At 48.0% G+C, this 26,705-nt stretch overlaps 1 protein-coding gene across 1 annotated transcript; it reads left to right on the top strand.

The window, feature by feature from the left end:
* Positions 1-5,568: 5,568 nt before the first annotated feature.
* On the top strand, positions 5,569-26,705 carry SLC17A9 (solute carrier family 17 member 9). The gene is made up of 13 exons (XM_054173470.1): positions 5,569-5,699; positions 15,559-15,756; positions 17,366-17,505; positions 18,146-18,245; positions 18,965-19,095; positions 20,172-20,268; positions 21,843-21,939; positions 24,006-24,093; positions 24,401-24,435; positions 25,273-25,388; positions 25,856-25,911; positions 26,331-26,360; positions 26,475-26,705. Exons 1-13 carry the CDS (start codon positions 5,605-5,607, stop codon positions 26,636-26,638), a joined length of 1,347 nt encoding a protein of 448 aa, XP_054029445.1. The 5' UTR covers positions 5,569-5,604; the 3' UTR covers positions 26,639-26,705.

Consider the following 26,705-nt stretch of genomic DNA (forward strand, 5'->3'; position numbering starts at 1 on the left):
TTGTTTTTTGGAGCAGCTATTAGAGACGTGGAGCGCCGAGGTTAAGCTAGGTCTATGGCTATAACAAAAGGTTAAGCTAGGTGATGGATATAACAAAAGGTGAAGTTAGATGGTGGATGTGACAAATTTATTCATCCCCATTTATGATCAGCCTGTTCTCCACTTTGGAACCGTTTGTGGTGTGGAGGTTTTAAAGTTGATCTATAACAAGCTATTGGGTAGCACCCCCCACCCCCCAACTAAAAGGCTAGTCTGGCTTTTCTTCACCCAGGCTGGTTATTCTAACACCAAACTTTTTGACAGTTGTGGGTTATGAGGTTTGGGGGTTTTTTTTTTTTTTTTTTAAAATTTATTTTTTTCCTTTTTTTTTTTGGCTTTTTCCAGTTGGTTGATGTCTGAAAACCACATAGAACTTTTAGTTGGAGATACTGTATGGTTAATGTAACTTCTGTTTAATAACAAACTGCAGCAACAAAACTGGAATAGGTCTTAACTTTTTTTCTTTTCCGTGGGTAACTGATCAGCTTTCCCTCTGCTCTGACACTTGTGCTGGTTAAACCTCATCTGAAGCTTCTCCTGAGTGAAATGGAAAGCAGTGGGTTTTTGTGGCATGGCTAGCATTTTTCTCCATGAGAAATGCAGTATTACAGCCCTGGTTGAGAAGTTCACTGCACTTCTAGAACGCTACATTAATTTCTTAAGAGTATTTGGGCAAAGACTGAGCATAGATTACTTGAATTTTCACTAGCTTGTTTGGGGGGGGGGGTTGGATTTGTTTTTCTTGTTTGTTCCTTTGTTTTGGGTTGTGGGGTTTTTTTTTTCTCCCCATTACAAAAATAAACCTGTTTTTAAGGGGTTTAATATCAACTTAGCCTAGAACTGTTTCACTTTGTTTTTATGAACATGCCACACTGATAAGCAGCTTTAATCTGTAAAGTTTTTGGTAACTGCAAGAAAATATTCGAAAGCTATGCATTTTAGAGAAAGCATAAAGGTAGTGATATTGGTACTTCTAAGGATCTTTATATTAGTGTATATAAAATAGTTTGCATATACAAATATAATATATAATCTGTTTGAAATATTCTTGAATGGTAGGGGCTGTGAAACATATAATTTATGGAAATATTGTACACAGTAAACAGACGTCTCAGTACACGAATGAACCGTTGTCATATGCATGAGAAGTGTCCTATTTGGTGACTACTAATGAATGGGATTTTGTTAACCCATTTTTGTTAGATTACCACTTTAACAAATACCTATTAAATGCCACTTTGCTCAGTTTGCTTTAGTGTAAAACTACATGCTTTGTTTCACTTCACTCAGAACGACACCAAAATAACTTGGCGCAGATTCGTTCCAGACTCAACGGTGGCAGGCAAATTGCATGATGCTCCTTCCTCCCCCAGCCTTTTGGTTGAAAGCAAATTAGATTTGTTTGTTGGTTTGCTTTTATTGTTTGATTTTCATCAATGCCGTGGACATGGAGAAGTTGGGTTGTGAAATACACTGTCTTACACCTCTGCAGAAAGGCTCTGTATGGAGTGTGCTGTGATTAGGCTACAAAGCTCCTTCTCCCGAGCCTATCATCTCCCTAGTAACTGTCAGCATCTTCTTACCACCTTTCTTTTCTGTCTGTCAAATCTAAACTAAGCTGTGGTTGCTTTAGTTGTGCAGTGGAGTCATTGAAGGCGGGGATAGCGGCTTCCATGAACATGAAGTACTGGTGATACTTCCTGAGACATACTGAACTGTTTACCTTTATAGAGCTAGGAAACAGAGGCTGCTGCACAGAACCCGGCAGCAGAGTTTCAACTAAGGCATTTCCTCTCCAGACTCATAAAGAGGCAACAACTTAGAGCTTTAAACCAGGTGAAGTACTTCTTTCTCTCTCTCTAAGATGATTTCACTCAAACACTTTCAGCTCCTTCCACCCACATTAAGAGAAAAATTGGAATGAACATGGAGAGCACTTATGTAGCATTTAAGATGTGTGAAATTGCCTGGAAAGAATTATGTCTCCACTCCTTGTACATAGAGGGGAAGCCATTACATTATTCTAGGATGATTTTATTGGCTTTAATTTGTGAAATTTATGCTTTATATGCTTGAGTATAAGCTTGAAAGCATTACTTAAAAAAATATCCATGACTAGCAGAAGTGTTACTCAACTTCTAACCACTTGCTGTCCAAGTTCCTTATGAAGCTTATTAAATTGAGTTGGAGCTTGATCCCTGTGTGTCTTACCTTGGTGGGTAGCACAGCCTCCAGCTGTGACAGCAGCTGAAAGCATCCTTGAGGTACTTGCCTCAAATTAAAGGATCTGAAGTCAGATTTTGCCCTCAACCTGCCTTTAGGCTGCAGCAGGATGAGATGGATTCTGACCTGTCCTCTAGATCCCTCTTCCACCCAGACTGAAGGATTTGTATTTTTTCAATGAGTGCATTGAGTTGTGCTGGAAACTATTTTTGTCAGCATATTGCTGTCTGCAGTATTTATTAGGGCATTTTATTTAGCCCTAGAAACCACATGAATTTTCAACAGACTGGACAGGTTGCACTGAAATAGCTCTGGCTGAGAGGAAGCTTTCAGGCTGCAGTGGAGCTGTCCTTTGAGCAGATAACCGTCCTGGCGTGTGTGAGCCTATTTCTCCTTCAAACCCCTTCAGGATTTGGTCTTGATCTGTGCTTAACATCATCAAATGCTCAAATAATACAACCATTGTGTGGATCAGCTTCAGTGCTAATAAATGTCAGCTCAAATATTAACCCAATAATCTTTTGTTTGGTTTAATCTTCTGGCAGATTAATCTGAACACAGGAGAAGCCAGAGGAGATGGTGTTCTGCCATAAGATTATTTCTTTCAGTCAGCACCTGTCTTCTGAACTGATTCCATTTGCTGTTTAATCAGCTTGCTGGGAAGTTTGCTTCCAGGAAATTATGCAGCAGTAGAAGGAATAATGTCTGTGTTTTTACTATTTGAACTTATTTTTGTGCATGTGATGGATGTTGCACTCAAACACTTTTTGAATAGAATAGAATAGAATAAACCAGGTTGGAAAAGACCTTTGAGATCATCGAGTCCAACCCATCATCCAACACCATCTAATCAACTAAACCATGGCACCAAGCACCTCATCCAGTCTCTTCCTAAATACCTCCAGTGATGGTGACTTCATCACCTCCCTGGGCAGCACATTCCAGTGGCCAATCTCTTTCTATGAAGAACTTCTTCCTAACATCCAGCCTAAACCTTCCCTGGTGCAGCTTGAGACTGTGTCCTCTTGTTCTGGTGCTGGCCACCTAGTAGAAGAGACCAGCCCCTACCTGGCTGGTAACTACATCTATTTTTGTCAGTTTCTGGCACGAGAATCAAGTTAGTCAAATGGTTAATTGAAGAGGTGATACTGAGCAGTATGAGGAACTGAGGAGTACAACAAGAAAGCACTGATGTGCTTGAGTTCCCAAATGGAATTAGAATGTCAGTGAGTTTGTAGCTGCTGTTGGAGGTGGTTGGATCCCACATCAGTGAGACTTAACACGCTATTAACTATGCACAAGTGTAAGTTTTCTATGGCTGTGGTGACTGTACCACACCCAAGACCTATTCAGTTCTTTTCTGAGCTTACTCCATGCATCTCACTTCCGTGGTTACATCAGCACTCAGATTCCCTCCTGCCTCAAATTAACTCCAAACATCCAGGGTGTTTTAAACGCTCCACTGAACAATGGGTTTGAATTTTGGCTGCCTTTTAACGTGCCTTGGCTCCCTCTTCTGGAAACGGGCTCAGTAGCAGAGTGTGTAAAAATCCTTTCTAGTTTTGTTTCCTGTTCAAATGAAGGGAGGAAAGCCTACAATGGGGTGAAGGGTCACCCTGTGGTTACTCCACATGGTTCCTTTCAGTTCCCACTTGCACCAAAGCTCACTGTATTTGTTTCCTCTTGGCAGCAGGTTCATGTGACCATGTGTGCCTGTGCCACAGGCCTTTCTTTATGAGATCTTTTTCCTCTGAGGAAGAAATGCTGAAGCAAAGGACAAAGTGCAATTTTATGATTATTGCTTTTGTCAGCCCTGGTGACCTTCTTCTGGGGTGTGAGGAACGTTTCTGCTGCTTCCCTGTCTAAGGTTCATCTCGATAACGCTGCTACCCCTTGTGATTTAAGTCGCAAACTGCTCTTCAGGGACCTGCCAAGTGTTCCAGTTAGGTAATGAGCATGTACAGGCTGCTGGCACCAGGAGCAGCAGATGGGAGATGTCTGCCCTGTAACTCTGCTCTGTGTCTTTTGGAACAGCCCAGAAGCTCTGGTACCTTTCCCAAGGTCTACAACCTTGGTCAGGCTGAGTGGCAGCTTGGTTTCCTCCCTTGGTGACCTTAAGTTTTCCTGTGCCTGTATTCAAGCTGCTATTGACCATGGGATCACCTGAACAATGTCTTGACAAAGCTCCTCCACCTGCTCATTCATATTCCTGCAGTGAGTCATGAATCCTCTTGTTTTGAATCGAGATAACCATCAATTTAATTGGCTGCTTCCATAAAGGAGGCTGATTATCTCTCTCAGATACAGCAAGGCCACAGCTTTGTCCAACAGAGTTAAATCAAGCTGTGACAGTACCGATTGCCATTTTATTTTTTCCTTAAATTCTTTGGATGGGAATAACACACCCAGTTCTAATCCTTAAGCATCTGAGGATTTCCTGCCAGAAAGCTGGAGGAGCAGAGGGCTATCTCATCGACAGTGAATGTAATGGTGCACTTCCCAGGTGCCAGAGGGAGAGGAGAGACTGTCTTTAAAACCATAGAATTGTTTTGCTTGGAACAGACCTTCAAGATCAAGTCCAACCATTGACCTAGCACTGCCAAGTCACCACTTAACCATGTCCCTCACCACCACATCTGCACAGCTAAAACCGTTCCAGGGATGGGGGCTGCACCGCTGCCCTGGGCAGCCTGTGCCAGATCTTGACAACTCTTTGGGGGGAAGAAATTGTTCCTTATGTCCAAACCAAACCTTCCCCCGTGAAATCTGAGGCCATTTCCTCTTGTCCTGTTGCTTGTTTCTTGGGAAAAAAGACCAATCCCCACCTGACTCCAGCATCCATTCAGGGAGCTGTAGAGAGCCAGGAGGTCTGCCCCCAGCCTCCTTTTCTCCGGGCTGAACTACCCCAGTTGCCTCAGCTGCTCCTCTCCAACCCTGTTCTCCAGACCCTTCACCAGCTTCTGGCCTTCACTAAACCCGCTCCAGTCCCTCAGCTGACTCCCCTCGGTGAAACCTGCTCTATTCGCAGATCAGGGGGTGGATTTTTGAGGAAAAGGACTAGAAAAAAATAAGGAAAAGAAGGGGGGAAGCGCCAGTTTGTGGGTGTTTGATAGCGAAAACGACCTTCCCGGGTACCCTCTCGTTGACGCGTGTTCGATACCGCCCCGACTGCGTGTGCCGGCAGCGGGTCCCCGGGCGCTTTGCGGGCGGTGGGACTTCCCGGAACGGGGCGGCGGGAGGCGGTGGCGACGAGAGGCGCTGACACGTGGCCGCGGCTCGGCGCGGGGAGGGAGGCGGTGGCCGCCGCGATGTGAGCCGGCCGAGGCGGAAGGCGCTGCCCGCATGGCCGCGGGGACCGGCGGCAGGAATGTGCCGCTGGGCAGCGCCGATCACGGCGGCATGCGGCGGGATGGCGGCGGGGACCCGTACTGGTCCAGGTAAGGCTGGACCCTCTCCTGCAAACCCGCTGCTCTGCTGGCAGCTCTCTCCCGGGATTCTCCCCGCTCAACATCGCCCGGCCGGTCACCTCCCGGCCCTGGGACCACCCTGCAGCTTCGGGCAGCAGCAGCAGGAGACAACCCCCCCGTCCCCAACACACACACACCTTCCTCCGCCACCTCCTGATGTATCTCCCGGGAAAGGATGCAGCTTCGGGATGGAGGGAATAGGCAGCCTGAGCCGATCCCCGGAGAGGTGCTTTCGAGAGGTGCTGGGTACTCCCTACCGGTCCCAAAACCTCCTATCCCCAGCCCTGGTGCTACCCTTTGGGGAGTGCCGGAGGATGGTACCGGGAGGCACTGCCCCACAGCCCCGGGCGGTCCCCGCTGTCCCACTCCGCCGAGACGGTAAAGGAAAGGAGGAAATTCCTGTGAAACACAGAGAGAGAGGGGTAAAAAAAAAAAGCCTTATCGCGCTTATTTCTGGCCTGCAGTCAGTTATTTAAACGCTGAAACCACTATGAGGTTCTTATCGAAGTGTTCCAGTAGGGATGTTTGTACTGGTGGTGATAATTAAGGTAAAGTCTGGACTAGTAGCTGGGCAGCTTGTTTGAACTGGTCCTCTAGTGAAGTAATTAAAATCCTTAACTGTACTGTCAATCCACTTGTGGTGACCAATTTTAACAGCAGGGGCATGAGCAAAGCAGAAGCTTAGGTGTTTGGAGGAGAGGCTACAAAACTGGAATACCCTGGGCAGCACTGGTCCTCTCTGCCACCGAGGGAAAGTCATCCAGCACGTCCACCCCAGCATCTGCCACTAGCCCCATCTGGGGTGGAGTGAGAAAGTGCCACGGGGCAGTGGGAAGTGATGGTCAGAGGCTTTTACAAACTGGGAGCTCCTTGACGTGACTATGTTATCCCCACGTGTTTGAAAATTGGTTCGGTTTAACGCTGCCGTGAGGAGGAATTAACGGGCTGGCTGCCACCGTAGTGGCCTGTCCTGTGGGCTCCCTGCCCAATTTCCAGGCTGGCGTGACCCTATGGCAAGTCATTCCAGCAGGAGAGTGGAAGGACAGAAACACGTGGCCAGAGGGAAGAATTGCCCTTTTCAGCAGCAATTAGTTGCTGGATAAGTTGAAGTTCATCATCAATTACTTCCTGCAGTGGCAGCAGGCCAACAGCTGTCCCGAGGGAGACTTTTCCTGCAGTCAGAGACCTCGAAGCCTAATAAAACATCTCAGGAGGAAGGGGGTAGGTCTCAATAGCAGATATTTGGCATTAGAGTTGCTTGAAGTTTTAAGATGCTTTCCCCCCAAACAGTAGTGAGGTCAAATTCATCTCTTTGTGTCCCCCTTTCAAACTTTTCCCTAAGTCTTTGTGAAATGGGAGTGGTGGGACAGGAAGATCCTCACACCAAAATTGGCAGTGCTGGGATTCAGTGATCTCAGAGATCTTTTCCAGCCTAACCAGTTTTATAACTCTGTGAAGCTTTGGTGAAAGAAAGTTTACATTTTGATAGTTTTCCTCTAGAGAAAACCCCCAACAAAACGTTTGGCCACAGCAAACCCTCCAGTTTCCCAAACCTCTTTGAAAAATACAAGCCATCGATAACACTTTGCAAAACAGAAGAGGTGATTTGTTTATTCATATTTTGAGGTGATTCTGACCGTCCTTAAGTGCTGGCAATAATTGATTGATACCAGTCCATGTGGAAAAGCAGCAGGACAACCATAACTCCCATCAGATTATTGTCTAGATTGCAGCAGTTCTTGGAACCAGCAATCACCTCCTTGATGTTTGGTGCAGACCCACACAATGGTTGCAGCCCTTGTTTGGAGAGGTTTTATGGAGGCTTTATGGTCTAAAGTAAACAGGACATGTGGAGTGTGGGAATGGGAAGGGGAAAGTGATCCAGGAGCAGGTTGGTGCAGTTATTAAAAAATACCTCCTTGGATGGTTTCAGATCACTTTGGTGGACAGTGTTGGTACAGCACCTGCAAATAAATAGCTCTCAGCATTTCTGAGTAATGAGTTATTGCCATGGAGGCAAGGTGTTATCAAGTGGGGGAAGTGACATGGGTTCTCCTTTCATGCTCCAACAAAAGACATGCCAGGCAGCCTTCCAAGATCTGTCTGCACCGTCAGTGCAAGGAGAGATAAACAGTTATCTTGGCAGGTTTATTTTGCCATCTTTGTTCAAGCTGCTTCTCCTTTTGTCCTCCTTTTTTTTTCAGCTGGCTTTTCCTTCCTCTCCCACTCTTCTTGCCCCACGTTTTACTCTGTCTCTCCATCTGCCTTTCCCAAACTTCTCTTCAGGTTTTCAGTGGCTCCATTATCACACATCTCCTCTTCCTTTTCCAAGAACAACACTTGAGGATTTCTGTTTGGTGGCTTGAAAAAGCTCTTGCATTCATGTAGCATGTCTGGACATTTAGGTAGCCCCTTTTTATGGAGATCTTAGTATGCCAAAGCAGGACCACTTGGGCAGTAGAGAGAGGTGGTTTAACATCTCTAGTTTGACTGGGGAAAGGCTGAAGCACCAAGAAGGAAAACCTGCTGCTGAAAGGTTACACACAAAGCTACCAGCAGATTCATTAGCAGACTGGGAGATGAATAGAATAGAATAGAATAGAATAGAATAGAATAGAATAGAATAGAATAGAATAGAATAGAATAGAATAGAATAAACCAGGTTGGAAAAGACCTTTGAGATCATAGAGTCCAACCGATCATCCAATACCATCTAATCAACTAAACCATGGCACCAAGCACCCCATCCAGTCTCTTCCTAAACACCTCCAGTGATGGTGACTCCACCACCTTCCTAGGCAGCCCATTCCAGTGGCCGATCTCTCTTTCTATGAAGAACTTCTTCCTAACATCCAGCCTAAACCTCCCCTGCTGGAGCTTGAGACTGTGTCCTCTTGTTCTGGTGCTGGTTGCCCGGGAGAAGAGACCAACCCCCCACCTGGCTACAACCTCCTTTCAGGTAGCTTGAGACAGCAATAAGCTCTCCCCCGAGCCTCCTTTTCTCCAGGCTAAGCAACCCCAGCTCCCTCAGCCTCTCCTCATAGGGCTTGTTCTCCAAGCCCCTCACCAGCTGTGTTGCCCTTCTCTGGAACATGTCCAGAGAAGGGCAACAAAGGTCACATTTTGGATGGTGCCTCCAGGAGAGAAATACAATGTGGAAAAATCACTTGTGTCCTGGGAAGCAAGTGACTCCTCAACCCACTCTGTATCTCCCAGCCTCTGGCTACATCTGAAGACAAGGGATTATCATAACAGTTTCTTTAAGCTCCAGAGATAAAAGGAGTTGTACCACCAGCCACAAACTGGTCTCCTGTCACTCTTTGCCTGGAGCCAACAGTCACGTTGCTTTTCTGGGTTCTGATCTTTTGCCAACACAAAGTGGCAGCTTTAGATGATTTAGGCTTTTATATTATTATTATTATTATTATTATCATTATCATTATCATTATCATTATCATTATCATTATTATTGTTATCTTTAATTGTCCAAATTCCTCACCCTGGTTGTAGTCATGCCCTTGCTGAGAACAATTTTTTTTTCACGTGGAAAATATAAGCAGGGCATACATTTCATTCCTGCCTGGCCCATGTATGCCCTTAGATCAGCGTGCAAAGCACGTGTTTGCATCATTATTTCATCTTCCCACCTCCTCCACCTGGACTTAACAACTATTTCCAGCTCACAAGAGCTGCTGAAATCTAATTTCATCTTTGCTTTTGCCGAAAGCAAGAGATGAAGAGAGGGAATAAACCCAGAGCCACGCTTGCTGAACACCACTTTGTTGCCATCTGTGGCTCTGAGGAGGGAGTTGGTGCACAGGAGGCTGACAGGAAACTAGCAGCTTTTCAGGGGGGGAAGAAAAAAAGCCCTGTGTCCTCTGTGCTGCTCTGGGTGGTGGTTAGCTGGTGAACTGGAAAAAAAAGAAACAACAACCCACCCCCTCTCGTCCCCAGAGCTACTTTTGACAGCAACAAATCACTAGCTTGGAGCTGGTCTGCAGCATGACAAAACTGACTCGAGGAGGTGAGGGGAAATCACCCCAAACCTTTCTCTTGACAAGCGTGTCGATTTTCAAGGGAAGGAGAAATTGTTGTTGGGAAAAAACAGAGTAAAGTGAGAGGAGTGTCAAACCAGGTTAAAAATAGCTACCTGGGTGTTATCTCCTTGTTCAGGAGTGTCTGCACCACTGCTGGGTTCATGCCACATCAATCAGGCCGTGGTTGTGTTGGAGATTATTGTGAATTAAAGCCACAAGCAGGTAAGCTGATGGAGGGGCTTGCAAAGAGGGATGCTCTCATGGACAGTAATGAGGAGGGTTAATGTCCACAAGCTGTGGTGTGGTAGGTGACCAGGGGCAGAGAGCACCACAGACACCAGCTGTGTGTGCTGGTGATGTTCCCCTGGGAGGTGGCCCCATGCTTGGGTGCCCTTAGTATGGAGCTTGGTACCACCACAAGGGCTCATCCCCATTCTGCTCTGGGGTTATTGGTGGGATGGGTGAGTGTCCAGTGCTGGTGATCGGGATGAGTGAGTGAGCTGGGGGCACTAGAGGTGGCTTAAGCTGATGTACCCTCCATGTGCCTCCCACACAGCCATTTTTAGTCTCTTTTTAGAGCAGGGAACTGAAATAGAGGTGCCCTGGGGGTGGGTGGTATGACTCTGCTGATACCTGTGCCCACCTCGGCCATGGCATACCTCCGATGCAGAGCAGGAGCTGCAGCTCCCATTTCTTCTCCCACTTCCAATTCCAGTTATGGAAAACACCCACAAACTTTGGAGGTGGCTTCTGGCCAAGACCTGTTTCTGGAACAGACTGTTAGTAGTCTTGCTGTCTAACACAGCTCTCTTGCCACCTGAAAGTACCTGATGGTGCAGACTCCTGCCCTGAAGGAGGTACTAAACTGTAATCTAATTGATAACCTCAGTTCCAGCAAGTCCATTTTAACAGTGACCTGCAGTGTCTGCAAACAGACCTGCAGACTGGGGGAAAGCAGAGAGGCAAGTCAAGAGAAATAAAGTTGAATAAATATTTGCTCTGTGGCATCTACAGGAGAAATTCCTCCAGCCTGAAAACACACTGCAAATAAAGACAGCCTATGCTGCTGGCTCTCCTTCCACTGCGGGAAGCTTGGCTTGCTTCTGCCCCTTTGAGGCTCTCAGGCATCCTTGCAACTCAATCTTAACCACTATGCCCAAGGCAGGGGACCTGTTTGCTTGGTGGGAGCCAGGTCCTGGATGCTTTAAAGCAAGGCTGTGATTACCCAGTACCTGGGGCTGCGTTTGGAGGAGGAGAATCAATGGATATCAGGCAGGGCTGCTGACGAGTGAGCAGTCAACCAGGAAGAGTCATTAGGGCTTGGGCTAATTATAGTCTGTCTGGGTGGTGGTTAGAGTTTGAAGAGATAGGAAGTGTTTTCTAGCTGCATGGCTGCCTCACTTGGTAAAGAGAGTTTTGGTGATGTGCAGAAGAGGATGCACCTGTGATGCCTTCTTGTGAGCAGAAAGGCATGAGAGGTCAGAAGAGCCCAGGCTGGGCAGTGAGGAGCTGCCACCATCATGTGGCTCCCAATTAAGTCAGTTAGGTGGCTCCAGACAGGCTCTGGTGATTCATCTGCCTGTGGTTTGGAGGTGGCTGCCCCTCCAAACCTCTCACAGAGCTTTCTGTCCCTTGTAGCTAGGGCTCAGTCAGGACCAGCAAAGGATTTTGGGGAGGTGCTCGATCTGTTCCGGTGCTTGACTCTACTCAGTTTGGTTATCTCCAGTACAGATTATCTCTACCTCTCTAACCAGAGAAGCCATTAGATGTAATTTGTTAACACCCTGCTCCTTGGCTGGCTGCTATTACTTAGCCAAATGCTGCTGGATTTGTCATGATGCCTTAGTTTGTGAAGGGGAGTTTTTATTTTCCCCCTTTGTGCTAGTCTAGGTTCCTCCTGTAACCTTTGCTGTTGTTGTTGTGCACTGAGCAGAACATTGACTCATCAGCAGCCTCTGTGATAACTATAATTAGGAGAAAATGCATTTACAAAGCTGTTTCCTCTGATGCAAGCACATGATTGTCCTTGCAGGGAAACAATTCTTGCCGTGCTTTCAGGTGGGTGTGGGCAGCCAGCGACTACATTTGGCACTCATATTCTTTGAGTGGATTTTCCTCGTTGGATGTGCTACCTACAGAGCTAGAGGTGGCCTGAAGCTGTCTTTATGCTCTTCACTTGTTTTCAGCATGTCTCTAGCCAGGCATTTAAATACACAGGGTAAAAATAGAAAAGTATACAATGGAGTAGGAATCAGTGAGAGGACTGAGATTGTGTGGTGTACCCAGAGACATATTTAGTGGTTTTGGAAAAGAGTAGAAGTTAAGAGAAAAATAGTCATTGGAGCTTTGACCAAACATCAGCTGGGGAGGGGGCTTGTGGGAGAACATCTCTGCTTGGTCCCTTCCCACGGCTGTATCTGAGCTGAGCTTCCAGTGGCGTCTGGCTTTCACAGAGAACCATGCGTTGCTTCATGGCTCTGCTCTCAGGCAGCTTGGGCATTGCCTGGATAGCCCAGCAGCATGGCTTGGCTATCTCCCCCTTGCCACCTCCATACACCTTGTGTGCCCCCAGTGCAGGGACTGGGGTGACTTGGATGACTCTGCTCACTTCATTGAGGAGAGAAAAAAGGTTTGGAGCTCGCAGTGTTCCCTCCTGCCCCTCTGCTCTCAAGCCAGAGCTGCTCTGCAGCCTGCTCATTGCTTTTTTGGGTGCAATTCCCTAGCACCAAACCATGCTCCCCCCACCTGCACCTTCCTTGGGCACCAGCATTGCTGCTCTTGGGGTTTGCTTTTCCTAGCTGTGAACACCCACTGCAGAGACCAGACCTTGGCAGTAATATAGAAAGCAATGGAGTGAAGACTAGTTGAGCTGCACAGGTTGTCTTTTCTCCATCTTACACCTTGCACAACCATTAGGGTGTAGAGCCAAGGAAGAGCTAATATCCCATCTAATAGCCCACTAAAATGCTGCTGAGCTCCTCAGAAGAACTGCTGGAAGGAGAGGCAGAGCTCAGCCCCACTCCAGACAGTGGGAAAGCACCTAAAAGGTCTCCCTTTGCTTCAGGGAGAAAACTCTGTTGGTGGCTAAAGAATAGGCAATGGCTCCACATATCACAAGCCATGGCATTATGCTTGGTCACCACAATAGCTTCAGGTTCAACAGCTCAATAAATCAGCATTGTGCTGCTGTAGATAACCAGAGACATTATGGCTTTGGACTGGCCACAGCCCATTTCTGCGGGTGCAGAGGCACTGATTTGGAAGGCATGGGTCAGTCACACCTGCAGGCATCTGATCTCACATTGTCTTCAGACAGCCCTCTGAGGGCTTTCTGTAAACTTTCCCAGCTCCTCAAACTCCTGCCCTCTGCCTCTGCTGGGGGATTTACACCTAAACTCCTGCCCGTATCATCCTGCTGGGGTTCATCTGACCTGGACATGTGGCATCCAGGAGCTGTTGGTTTCTCTCTGCTTTGCTGTAGCAAGCTGAAGTTGGTGGAGATGGAGCTGGCTGGGGCAGGCAATTGAAAAACAAATCACCTTTGGGTTTGCAGCAAATTGAGAGAGGATTGCTTCTTATCATCCTCTTGGCATAACATCAGCAGGGACTCGGGGGGGGGGTTATCAGCCAGATCAAATGGCTAAGGCAGGTCAGCCCTTGGGTACTTATTAGAAGCACAGAATCATAGAACAGTTGAGGCAGGAAGAAGCCTTTGAGTTCATCAAGTCCAACCACTCACCTAGAGCTCACCATTACTGCTAAGCCCCTACCACAAACCCATGTCCTTCACATCCACACATCTTTTAAATACCCCAGGGGTGGGGAGTCCCTCACCTCCCTGTGCAGCCTGTTCCAATACCTGAGAACCCTTTCTGGAAAGGAATTTTTCCTAATATCCAACCTGAACCTCCCCTGGCACAACTTGAGTCTGTTTCCTCTTGACCTGTCACTTGTTGCTCCTGTCATTTATCCCTCTTGTCCTGCCACTTATTCCTCCAGCAAAGTTCCATGAGGTTTTCTAGTTCCATGTGTGCACAGGAATGACAGTTCCAACCTTCAAAGCACCAAGTGAAACCCTTCCAGTTCCTCCTGCCAGAGGTTTTCACTGAGCTGCTGATCTGCACTGTTGGGAAACAGCAATAAATTCACTGTGGAGGGTACAACTGCCCCATGTGCTTCAGTTCTCATTGTTCCTTTGCCTCCTGCTGTGAGGAGCCATTTGACACCTTCATAAATTGGTTTGTGCTGCATGGGGTTGACCTGCATTTATCATCATTCCAGTACAGGGAAATAAAAGCTTGGTTTGATTTAAAAAGTGACCCAGGTTTGTTTCCTGTGCTGAAGGGGAGGTTGTGTTTAGCAGGGTGGAAAGCACAGAGGTCAGTGCCCCAGTACAGTGATTTCCCCAGTCAGTTCTGGGGCACAGAGTCTGTTTGCTCAGTGCCCTGGCCTCTGGGCATAAAAATAACCAAATACAAAGAATACAAATACTGGTTGTTCTCACTCAGCTTTTAACTCCCTAATCCATGGGCAAAAGGGAACCCAGGCTGATGTTAGCGTGGCTGGGGCAAGGCAAGAGGAGTTCTACACCTCAGTGCAAGTCTCTGCCCCCAAAGCAGATTGCTGACTTGGAGCAGGAGGAAATTGCCTTCTTGCTTCTTTCCAGCCTCTCTCTTCTGCAGGAGCACTTCTCATGGGGCTGAGTACCAAAAAATATGTTCTGTTGACATGAAGTTCAATAAGGGCAAGTGTTGAGTCCTCCACCTGGGGAGGAGGAGGTGAGGGGTGGAGGTGAGGGGCTGACATGCTGGAAGGCAGCTCTGTGGAGAAAGTGATGGGAGTGCCAGTGGACAAGTTCCTGTGAGCCAGCAATGTACCCTCATGGCCAAGAAGGCAAATGGTCTCCTTGTGTGCATTAGGAAGAGTATGGCCAGCAGGTGGAGAGAGGTTCTTCTTCCCTTCTACTCTGCCCTGGTGAGGCCACACCTGGAGTCCTGGGTCCAGTTCTGAGCTCCCCAGTTCAAGAGTGACAGAGAACTACTGGAAAGAGTCTAACAGAGGGTCACAAATCTGCTGAGGGGACTGGAGCATCTGTTTTATGAGGGAAGAGAGGCTGAGAGACCTGGAGCTGTTTAGCCTTCAAAAAGTCTGCTTTTCTCAATGCATATAAATACCTAAAGAGTGGAGGTCATGAGAATGGATCTGGGCTCTTTTCAGTGGTAATAGGACAAGGGACAGTGGGTACAAACTAGAACACAGGACATTTCACCTGAACTTAAGGAGAAACTTCATAGAATCATAGAATCAGTAAGGTTGGAAGAGACCTCAAAGATCATCGAGCCCAACCTGTCACCCAACACTCATGACTACCAAACCATGGCACCAAGTGCCATGTCCAGTCCCCTCTTGAACACCTCCAGGGACGGTGACTCCACCACCTCCCTGGGCAGCACATTCCAATGTCTAACAACTCTCTCTGTGAAGAACTTTCTCCTCACCTTGAGCCTAAACCTCCCCTGGCGTAGCTTGATACTGTGTCCTCTTGTTCTGGTGCTGGTTGCCTGGGAGAAGAGACCAACCCCCTCCTGGCTACAACCACCCAACTTCTTTACTTTGATGATACCAGAGCCCTAGAGCAGGCTGCCCAGAGAGGCTGTGGAGTCTCCTCTGGAGAGATTCCAAACCTCGGCTCCCAGGCAAACCAATCTGAGCCATTAGTCCTCTCCCATGGATCTACCAGGCAGACCATTCCATCTGCCCTTTCCTCATCTTCTTCCTCTCCACCCTTGCAGGCCCGAGTCCCGCGTCTGGACGGTGATGCTGCTGCTGGGGACGTGCCTGCTGTACTGTGCCCGCGTCACCGTGCCCATCTGCGCCGTCGCCCTGAGCACCCACTTTGACTGGGACAAGAAGCAGTCTGGCATAGTGCTCAGCAGCTTCTTCTGGGGCTACTGTCTGACACAGATCATCGGGGGACATGTCAGTGACCAGTATGGGAATCATTGTCAAGTTTTCCTCTGCTTGGGCTTTTCAAATGACTCTTAGCTTAGCTCTGACCTCTCGGTTCCAACCGAGTGCCAGGTTTCACCCTGGGACAGTGATGGGGTGGAAGGGTGAAGCATATCCCCCTACAGCTTCTCCCATGGACATGATTCTGTGTTCATGGGGAGAAACTTTATGGGTATGCTTGTTTTGGATGGAACAGAGTTCAGTGAGGCACTGCAGGTCGGTCTGAAAGCAGGTGAGGTCTCTCCATCAACCTCAACCAGGCTGTCCAGCTCTGATTCAGGGAGGACACAGGTAGTTTTGACTTATGGGATCCCTGGGTCTGGAAACTGCTTCCCTGCTTGTGGGGCAGCATGCACTGAAGGGCTTTGCACAGGCAAAATCCCCAGCAGCCACAGGGACTGGCCACACTATCACTGCTGCCTTGTCAGTTCCTGCAGAGGGGCTGCCAGGACAGATCTGCAGTCATATTAGTAGACACTTAGACCAACACAGGTGGTTTTTCACCTGGGAACCATGACAAGCACTTTTATCCAGGTGTAACTCTTTTAGTGGGGGTTGTTTTCAGCACTGGGTCAGTAGCTGGATTAAAAAAAGCAAACCCACAAGCTTCCATGTTAAGCTGCTGAAGGAAATTGTGGGTGTAAAGCAGACTTGGTGTTAGGAAAGTGGTAAGTGCTGGTGCTCCTGCAGAGTTCAGAGCTGCTGCTCACCAGGAGCATTTTTTGTCCACTAGCAAACAGCTTAAACCCAGTGGTGCTGGACAGCCATTTGGAAGGGTTTCTACCTGCAGTCACTAATCACAAGAAGGAAAGATTTCTCTTTTTGGGGGGGAAAGGAATCCATTATTTTTTCTTTTTATTTGATCTGCATAGTCTCTCCTCATTTCAGTTCAGCACCTCCAGCTTTCCCACCCTATATTCTCATGCAATCTTTTCATCAGCAAGCCCCCATCACAGTTTCCATGATATCTGGGGAAACCCACGTGTCTCCATTCTATCATGTCAATTAAAAAGCAACTCTCCAGCCAGCTGTAAGGAAAGATCTAAGCAATTACCTGCTCCAGTTCCTTTCCCCAGCTCCCCCATTCTTAGTGAGGAGGGCTTTCCTCTGAAATCTTTTGTGAGGAGCACATGCCTGGAAGGAGTCCATGCAGTGCACCATGCTGTTTAATCATCTTCCTTAATAGTTTCCAAGCAAATGCCTGCAAAATCCCAAATAGTAACAGGCAGAGCTGGTGCAGAAGAGCGGATGGAAGAGAAAATGTCTTCACTGGTTAAGAAGAGCAGAACAATGACAGCATCAGAGACCTGAGTGCATCAGTGTAGTGGTGTCTGGAGCTGGGGTTGGATGGGCAGTGCTGGTGCCCAGTGTCCTGGTGGCCAGCTGCTTGTTACCTGCTCCAGGGGAACAGGAGGTGGGAAGAGAGGAGGTCAGAGCTACTCCACAGAGGGCTAAAAACATTTGTAAGGTTTGACTGAAGGGTGGTTCTTGAAAAACAGGCTAAACTGGGAAGAGCACTTGAGTCTTGACTGGGGAACTTTGTCCTTTCACCTTCCTCTCAGTTTTGGTAATGTGTTTTCTGTCTTCCAGAGTAGGAGGTGAGAAAATCCTCCTCCTCTCAGCATCAGCCTGGGGGCTCCTCACAGTCCTTACCCCGCTGCTCACCCATGTCACTTCTGCCCATCTTGTTTTCATGGCCTCCTCCAGGTTCCTCATGGGGCTGCTGCAAGGTGAGTCTCTTGGCCTGAGCACTGTCTGTCTGTCTCTCTGCCCAGGGGCTTCCTTTCGGGGGAGCTTGTCTGGTAAATCCAGCTGCAAGTCACATGCATGAGCCCTTCTCCTGCGTATTTGAGCAATCCTCTGCCTCAAAACTGCTTCCACATCCAGAACTTCCATGGGAAAAAAAACAACAAACCAAGCCTGATGTTTCTAGAGACAGTTGCTGACAAATCATTCCCCTGTAGGAATCTCTCTGCCAGACAAGGGCTGCTGGCTTCCAAAATCATCACTGATCCCACCTGATTGCCCACATGTTCAAACGGCTTCAAAGGACTTGGGAACATTGGCCCTTGCCAAAAGTTTTAGATTATTTGAGGTGATTTTTCCTTCCCTCTTGCTCAGCTGCTGCACCAGAGAACCTTTGGGATAAGAGCATTGGCACTGATGGATTTACAGTATCAGTGGTGGTAATGAGATGGGATTGTGGAGGAGGCACAAACAAACCTTTTGTGGTGATGGAGTCACTTCTTGTAGTCTACATCCCTGGTTTGAATTCACCAAAGGTTTTGTAGCTTTGTCTTGATTTGCTTTTGCTTTGCTCATGGGGGCACAGGAGCCTGACTGCTCCCTGCCTTGCTCCCTTGCTCTCAGGGGTGTACTTCCCGTCCCTGTCCAGCCTGCTGTCGCAGAAGGTCCGGGAGAGCGAGCGAGCCTTCACCTACAGCACAGTGGGGACTGGCTCGCAGTTTGGGTAAGTTCAAAAGGCTTTGATCAGTGAGTGAGAGTCTCTGGACATCACATGTGATGAAATGCCACTAAATAGTTGGAGGCAAAACTCACAGCCCAAAGTACATGTGGATTCCTGAGTCCTCGAGGATAGCAGCAGCGGCTGCGGCAGCCTCAGGCAGCGGCTGTCGTGCATGTCAAGGATTTAGGTTTGGTTTTTTCCCTTTCTGTTCAGACTTTGAAGAGTGTTTGCAACATTTAATTACTATGGGAGAGAGCCTGATCCAGGAGGAAAAGCAGGACTCAGCCTGAGACTGGTCGCCTGTCTTCTCTGATAGATAGGGATAATACAGCTTCCCCAGCTCTGCTAATCAACAGGAGAATTTCCTTCCTAAATGCAGGGCTTGCTTAAAAGCCAAATAGAAATATTAGCATGTTTAATCACTTCACTTTCCAGTGTACTCCTTTCTTTGGCTGATTTATACACTGAGATACTTTCTGCACACCAGCAGCCTCATGTTCTGTCCTTGATGAGTCATGTTGCAGTGTAGGGCAGGCAAGCCTGAGGTCCCTTACGGGTTTCTCTTGCCAAGCTGAGGATCCTGAGATGCCACACAGGGAACAGGGCAGGTTGCAGAGTCACAGAGTGACTGGACAGACACACACAAGCAACTGACAGCTCTTCTAAGTGCATTCAGTGTTCCTAGCTAGCCCCTGTAAATCCAAATGTGTTTTCCCTTGCAGGACACTGGTGATTGGTGGTGCAGGATCCCTCCTCCTGGACTGGTATGGCTGGGAGAGCGTTTTCTACTTCTCTGGTTTGCTCACTTTGCTTTGGGTTTACTGCACCTGCAAGTACCTGCTGAGTGAGAAAGGTAACTCCAACCACCTGCATCCCTCAGGCTGCCTCCACTCCTGAGTGCTCAGCTGATGCCTCCCAGTTATTTTCTGCACATCCTCTGTGTTTCCAGGATTATGCCTGGTTTTGTTTCAGGTGTCTTCTATAATATACACCATCTCTCACCCAGGAGCAAGGTTTTGAGCTCTTGCATTGCTGATTTCCTACTTCACATCCCAGGCTGGATTAAATTGACACTGGGAGTCTCATCTGACTCCTCAGTACTCTTAAGCAGCAGTGAAAACACCAAACAGAGCATGAGCTTCAAAGTGGATTATGCTAAAGCAGGGCAAGATACTTACTCCAAACTAAGAGCATCTACACACAAAGCTTTTCAAAACCAGTTAATCCAGAATATCTCTTCCCAAATAACTGCCTGGGAGTAATTCCACACACAGGCAAACCATTACACCTGGATACAGCAGTATTTATGTGTGCATGGTGTGTAGGAGCCCAACTTATTATGAGCTGGGTGTGTGCCTGCTGCTACCCAAAATCCAAACCTGGTTCCTACCTAATATCCAAACATGGTTCCTACCCAAAATCCAAACCTGGTTCCTACCCCATATCCAAACCTGGTTCCTGCCCAATATCCAAACCTGGTTCCTATCCCAAATCCACATCTGGTTCCTGCCCAATACCCAAATCTGGTTCCTACCCAAAATCCAAACATGGTTCCTACCCCAAATCCAAACCTGGTTCCTACCCCATACCCAAACCTGGTTCCTGCCCAATACCCACACCTGGTTCCTACCCCGAATCCACATCTGTCTCCTGCCCAATATCCAAACCTGGTCTCTGCCCCAGGGATTTTTCTATAATTGTTACAAGAGATGTAACAAGTGGACAAAGGTGGATGGATGGGGAGGTTTGTGGGTAGAGTGGAAAAAATGGGGTCAGCATAACAAGGTGTTTTTATGAGCGGTGGTATAGCCAAACCCCAAGGGTTAGAAGGAGACTGGAGGTAGTTGTGTAACAGCCTTTGAGGGCTTCCTCCAGCTGCACAGAAAATGACTGATCAAGAGCTTGCTTTGTATGTTTTCTTCTCTGCAGAGCTCATCATCCCCATAGACTATTTAGTGAGGGGCCTCTCATTCTCCAAGCAGACCAAAGTTCCCTGGAAGCAGCTGTTTAAGAAGGCTCCAATATGGTAGGCAGCTGTGGGGCCTTGAGCATTGGCAGGGCTGGGCAGCACCCTCCTGCTTCTCCTCTCTGTCCTTATTTCTTCTGCCTGTGTGTGTTTTGTCCACTTCTTTGTTGGGAAATATTACCAGGTTTTCTAATCCACTCTGTATAAATAAAGAACTGAAAAGGTAAGCTTGACAAAGGGAGTTTCATAGAATCATGGAATGATTTGGGTTGGAAGGGACCTTTAAAAGTCATCAATCCAACTTGCCTGGATTGTTCAGGGACATCTTTGACTAGATCAGGTTGCTCAGAACTCCACACAGCCTGACCTGGAATGTTTCCAGGGGTGTTCTGTCCAAAAGAATGACAGGCTTGAATATTACTGGCAAATCTTTCTTCCCCATTGGCTGTTCCCTGGAAGAGCCGGGGATGTTCTCCATCAGTCTTGTTAGACATGCTGCTTATAATGGCCTCCTAAGAAGTGCTGCTCAGGGGCAGTGGATGGCACAGGCTGTGATCTCATAGCTGGCACAAGAGGTTTTTAATAGCCACTTTTTATTTGGGATACTGCATTTGGTACTGAAGCTCATCCAAGCACATTCCCAAGTGCCATTTAAAGATGGAGAGGAGAGTGATGGGGCTGCAGGGCAGCAAGCCCATTCCTGCCTTGAACAACCATGGAGCATCTGCTGATCACAAATCCCTAGAAAACCCTACACAACAGCTTCTGGAGCAGGACAGCTCTCAGAGTGCTCCAAGGGGCTGTTGGGAAACAGGCTCACACAATTGCTGCTGCAATTAACCTCGCCTGAACCTGACTGGGTGATGAGGGGCAGCAAAGGAATGTGGTGTTTCAGCAAAGGAATGTGGTGTGGTGTTTCAAATAGCAAGACAAAAGGACTAGTTATCCACTCTACTCTGTTCTCTTCCCCTTCTACTCTGCCTTGGGGAGGTCACATCTGGAGTAGTGAGTCCAAATCTGGGCTTCTCAGTTCAAGAGAGACAGAGGCTACAAAGATGCTGAGCCTGGAGGATCTCTGTGAGTAGGAAAGGCTGAGAGCCCTGGGGCTGCTGAGCCTGGAGAAGAGCAGCCTGAGAGGGGATCTTCTCAGTGCTGATCAATAGCAAAAGGGTGGGTGTCAAGAAGGGGCCTATCCCTTTGCAGTGATTCCCGTGATAGGAGGAGGGGCAACTGGTTCAAACTGTAACCCATGGAGTTCCACCTCAACATCAGAAAAAAATTCTTTGCTGTGAGAGTGCTGGAGCCATGGAGCAGGATGCCCAGAGAGGTTGTGGAGTTTTCTCTAGGGAGATTCCAAACCCACCTGGACGTTGTGGTAATGGGCAACTTGCTTTGGGTGACCCTGCTTTAGCAGGGGGCTTGGACTAGATGATTGCCAGAGGTCCCTTCCAACCCCACCATTCTATGAGTCCATGATTCTGTTACCTATGAAACAAATCTCAGGATGCCATCCTACCGCCATGAGGGGTTTATTTAGAGAGCAGGATCTGAAATCCTGAGTTGCTCAAGTGCCTGTTTCCCACTCAGTGTGACCTGTTACTCCTGATTACTTCCTCTCTGTGGTTTGTTTCCAGGGCTGTCATCATTGCTCAGCTTTGTACAGCCAGCACATTCTTCACCCTCCTCTCCTGGCTGCCAACTTTCTTTAAGGAAACTTTCCCTGAGTCAAAGGTAAGTTGGCTCTGAGACACAGGCACTGCCCCTCTCTGTGCAAATAAGGTCATGCTAGGTACCTGCCAAAATGGGCTGGTTATGGAGGAAGATGATGGCAGAGGGATTTGGGGGAGAGCAGGCTGGGAGCAGGAGGAGGTGGGAGGTTTCCCTGCTGGGTTGGGATCCATTACCCCCCTGCACATGCATTTAGAGACACAAACCCTCCCTCCAGGCAGGCAGAGGCTGGTTTCTCGTTGATTATTTAGGGATGCTGAAGTGAGGCAGAGCTGGGACAGCTTCCCAGTGTAGAGAGGGTTCTGTTTGGTTTTCAGGCTGCTTTTCTTCTGAGGAAAAGATGATTTTCAGATGGCACAGAGCTCAGGACGTAATCCTGGTGCAGTTCAGCACCATTCACCCTGGGTTTTCACAGAGTTTGTAACTGTTCTGACGTTGCTCAGCTCAGACCTGCCTGCAAAAATTATAATCACCATTAATAATTTGTACTTAATAAAGACTTGAAAAGCTTCCCTCTCCTCAGCACAAATGATGTTGTCATTTCTCAGAAACTCACCTGGGCTGAGAGCTGACATTTTACTCTTGCTCTCAGGAGCTCAGACAATCTTCCACAAAGGCTCTATCTGGTTTTGCCCAGTGCCAGAGCTGCTTACAAATGCCTTCCCATATTACATGTGTAAGGAGCTTTATGGCACACTTGATATTTATATTAAAATGCATTAAACCAGCAAACATATTGTTGTGACAAGATCTGTGCACCTCTGGTAATGTGCTTGTGCAGCAGCAATTTACCATCTGTTCGGCATTATATCACGGTGCCCTTACGTAAGGTGCTCCATCTAGTGCTCCTGCATCTGATAATCCCTCCATGCATTTTAACAGAAGAGGGCTTGAGGAGGCTTGATTTTAAAGGATGGATGATAATCCCTAATGTAGGACACCTATGGCACCTACTGGTCACAGTCCCTTTCTGCAGGGGAGCTGCCTTCACTGCTGCCCACACAGCTGCCCTCAGCCCAGCTGGGTGAAGGTCTTGCTCACACAGCTCAGGGCGATGGGTTGTAGGGATGAGAGAAGGTTAGTTTGGTGCAAATCCAGCTGGTGTTAACAGTCACCAAAGATATCACCCCACAAGCCCTATGGGATAACGTTCTCCAACCCAAGCCCTTAAGTTTCAAAGGCACTGGAAGATGCAGGTAAACCCTGCTATGGTTTCCAGGAGCAGATGAAATAGGGCTATTCAAGCCTAGGATTGTTCAGCTCTCCCACACATCCTAAAGCTGGGTGAGGAATGGAGGGTTGTCTCCATGGGGTAACAAGCTCTGAAGAAAGAGAGAGATGCAGGGATGATGGATGGATGGATGGATGGATGGATGGATGGATGGATGGATGGATGAGAAGGTTCATCCAGCTGAGATGAAGCCCAGCCCACACAGATTTCAGCTCCCCGTGGGATCTAGGCACCAAAATGCCTCTGAGCAGCTATAATCCAGATGACCAGTAATCATCTGTGATTACAACTGTAGCAAGCTCACTTAATTGAAAATAGGCCAAAGTATGCTGCTACCCATAACTCCCTAATCCTGGCATTAGAGATTCCAGCTCTGTTCCCTCTGTTCACAGTGACGCTGCTAATGAGGCTGAAGCTGATGTTGGAAATGTTGCTGGCAGCTTTGCTGGTGACCCCCAGGGCAGACTAAAATCTGCAGCCTGCCTTCCAGGGATCTGTGGCTCTCTGCCACATCACCTTGCTCAACAGTAAACTTTGCCACCTTTAATCCCTCTTTCCCAGAGCAGACAGAGCTTTCTGCCTCTCCCCTGGATGCAGGGTCACTGGGGCAGAAGGAAAGGCAACCAAGCTACGAGGGCTACAGCCCCATGATGCATCTGGCACCTCACAGACTTGGGAGTGGTGTGGGTTGTAGCTGAGAGCTTGCTGTGCAAAGGGGGTAGAGATCCTGCCAGAAGTCCTGATCACTTCATGGGTTTTTTTCCCTTTCACAGATAGATATTTGCAAACAGGCTCAGCTCTGACAGCAAAACTTCTCTTGACTCTTGCTCCCTTTCAGGGTTGGGTGTTTAATGTAGTCCCCTGGCTGGTGGCAATCCCAACAAGCTTGTTTGGTGGATTTCTGTCAGACCATTTGATCAACCAGGGTAAGAGCTCTTTTGGTTTTTCTTCAGCCTTAATTTTATGTGATGTGGAAAGAGGGATGAGCTGGGCTTGTTGATAGGGAAGAGACCCAGCCAATAGAGAATGTGAAGTTCTAATACAAAAGCAGAACAAGTACTCCAGGCTCCAAATCCCTTCCATGTCTTTGGGGTTCCCTTTGATCTCAGTCGCAACATTCACCTGAAGATGAAATCTGGCCACCTGAAATCCACTCACCCTGTGGTCTCCTAGCTGGAGAACAAGGAGACCTGGGGAGCTGTGCTTAACTCCAGCTCTCCCTTTCTTTTCCAGGCTACAAAACCATCACCATTCGTAAATTCATGCAGGTAAGAGTCACAGGAGAGACATCTGAGTTATCTGCTGACCTTTGCTTACATGGCAGATTAGACCTGGTATGGAGCTGGGCTGGAGGCTGTGGGTGGAAAAAGGAAAGAGTTTGTAGTGTTGGAGCTTTGCAGTCAGTGTGGATGGGAAATGAAATCCAGAGGAAAACTGACTGAGGAACAGAGCATTGACCCAATGGTGACTCTGAGCAGAGATTTGTGAGTGATCTGAAGAGGTTTTCTTTCATGGGCAAAGGCCAACCATACGCTGTCATTCCACATGACTCCAAGGATACCGAGGAAATAGCAATACAAGGAAGAAAGGACATTGTAGTGAGGTGGCTGTTGGTCTCTTCTCCATAGAATAGCATAGAATAGACTAGACTAGAATAGACTAAACTAGACTAGACTAGACTAGATTGGAATAGCATAGAATAGACTTAACCAGGTTGGAAAAGACCTTTGAGATCATCGAGTCCAACCTGCCATCCAACACCATCTAATCAACTAAACCATGGCACCAAGCACCCCATCCAGTCTCTTCCTAAACACCTCCAGTGATGGTGACTCCACCACCTCCCTGGGCAGCACATTCCAATGGCCAATCTCTCATTCTGTGAAGAACTTCTCCCTTACCTCCAGCCTAAACCTCCCCTGGTGCAGCTTGAGACTGTGTCCTCTTGCTCTGGTGCTGTCCTCTATGCTCCACAGCATCTCATCCCTTCAGACAGTCACAGGAAAACACTGGGGAGAGAAAAAGCCTTGAGAAGCACCAGGTGCATACAGGCTCTTGGCATTACACAAAATGTGCTGTGGAATTTCCTTTTCTCTTTCTTCCAGGTCATTGGCTCTGGTGTCTCCAGCATTTTTGCTTTATGCCTGGGCCAGACCTCCAGCTTTTGCAAAGCGATTGTGTTCGCCTCGGCCTCCGTGGGGCTTCAGACCTTCAACCACAGGTAACAAGAAGGACAAGGACGGCAGCTGTGGCCTTTCGCTCTTATGCCATGCTTGGCGTTCTGGGGTCTCAGAGGAGGCTGCCTCTGTTGTGGCTGGGGCTTTGTCTGAGCATCATTGTGTGTTGGTCTGTGTGAGGCTGGTGGAGTTTAGTGCCTGCTGGGTTGGGAAAGGAGCAGGAAAATTTTAGTGTGGGAAGGGCTTGGACTGGCAGGCATTAGGGAAATAAAGCAGGAGGGGAATTGCACTTTGGTTCCTCTGACTGCTTTGAGTTGAATCCTTCTCCTCCTGGTACTCTCAGTCTCTTCCACCCTTCCCTCCTTTCTGCTGTCAGGGCCATTTATCTTATCAAAGTCCAGGATCTTTCCTTTTTATTTTTGTTTGTTTGCTGTGCTAAATTTGGTGTAAGTGCTGAAAAAGCAGTCATGCTCCATTAAAAAGCCATTTTCTCCTCTCTGCTTCTCACTAGTGGCATTTCAGTAAACGTTCAAGATCTGGCCCCCTCCTGTGCTGGTTTGCTGTTTGGTGAGGATTGGTGGGGTTTTGGTTGTGCTGAAGAGGTGGTGTGTCCCAGGGTGGTGTGTTCTGGGGTGGTGTGTCCTGGGGTGGTGTGTCCTGGGGTGGTTCATACGGGGGGTGGTGTGTCCTAGGCTTGTGTGTCTGGCATGTGGTATACAGGAGGGGATGTGGTCATCAGCATTAGGCTATGAGCAGGAGTAGCTCTGTGCAATGTCTACTCCATATGTGAATCCTCAGCTTCCCTCTGTGATACACCTGCCATTGCCAAATGCTTACCTGCACTAAGGGATGGGGACAAATGTTGGTTGTCCTGGCCGCCAGCAAGGCATTAGCTGTGCAAGCTGACTGGGGACTGTGTGGGAGCTCGGATGAAGCCACTTGTGTCTGTGGGTTTCTAACAGACAATTGCTTTCTTTTCTTTACAGGTGTTGGAAATACTGGTGGAGCCCTCCTAGGTAAAGCACTTCCCTGCAGCTCATCCTTTCCTGGACAGTCCTGTCCTCGCAGGTGGGCAGGACCCAACTTCAGAGCCTTTGCAATTCTTTCTCTTCTCTCCTCTCCCCTGCCAGGTGTAGTTTGTGTGTACTTGGCTGGCTACCTGATTGAGACGACAGGTTCCTGGATTTCTGTTTTCAACCTGGTGGCTGCTGTTAACAGCATTGGCCTCTGTGCATTCCTCATGTTTGGGGAGGCCCAGAGAGTGGACACAGACTCTGCATATGTAGACCTCTAGAGAGGAGTCCAGCAAGCAGCTGAAGGACGAGAGAGTTTGACATGGATGTGGCGTTGCTGCACAAGTG

The sequence above is a fragment of the Dryobates pubescens genome, chromosome 26 (genome assembly GCF_014839835.1).
Source record: "Dryobates pubescens isolate bDryPub1 chromosome 26, bDryPub1.pri, whole genome shotgun sequence".
NCBI lineage: Eukaryota > Metazoa > Chordata > Aves > Piciformes > Picidae > Dryobates > Dryobates pubescens.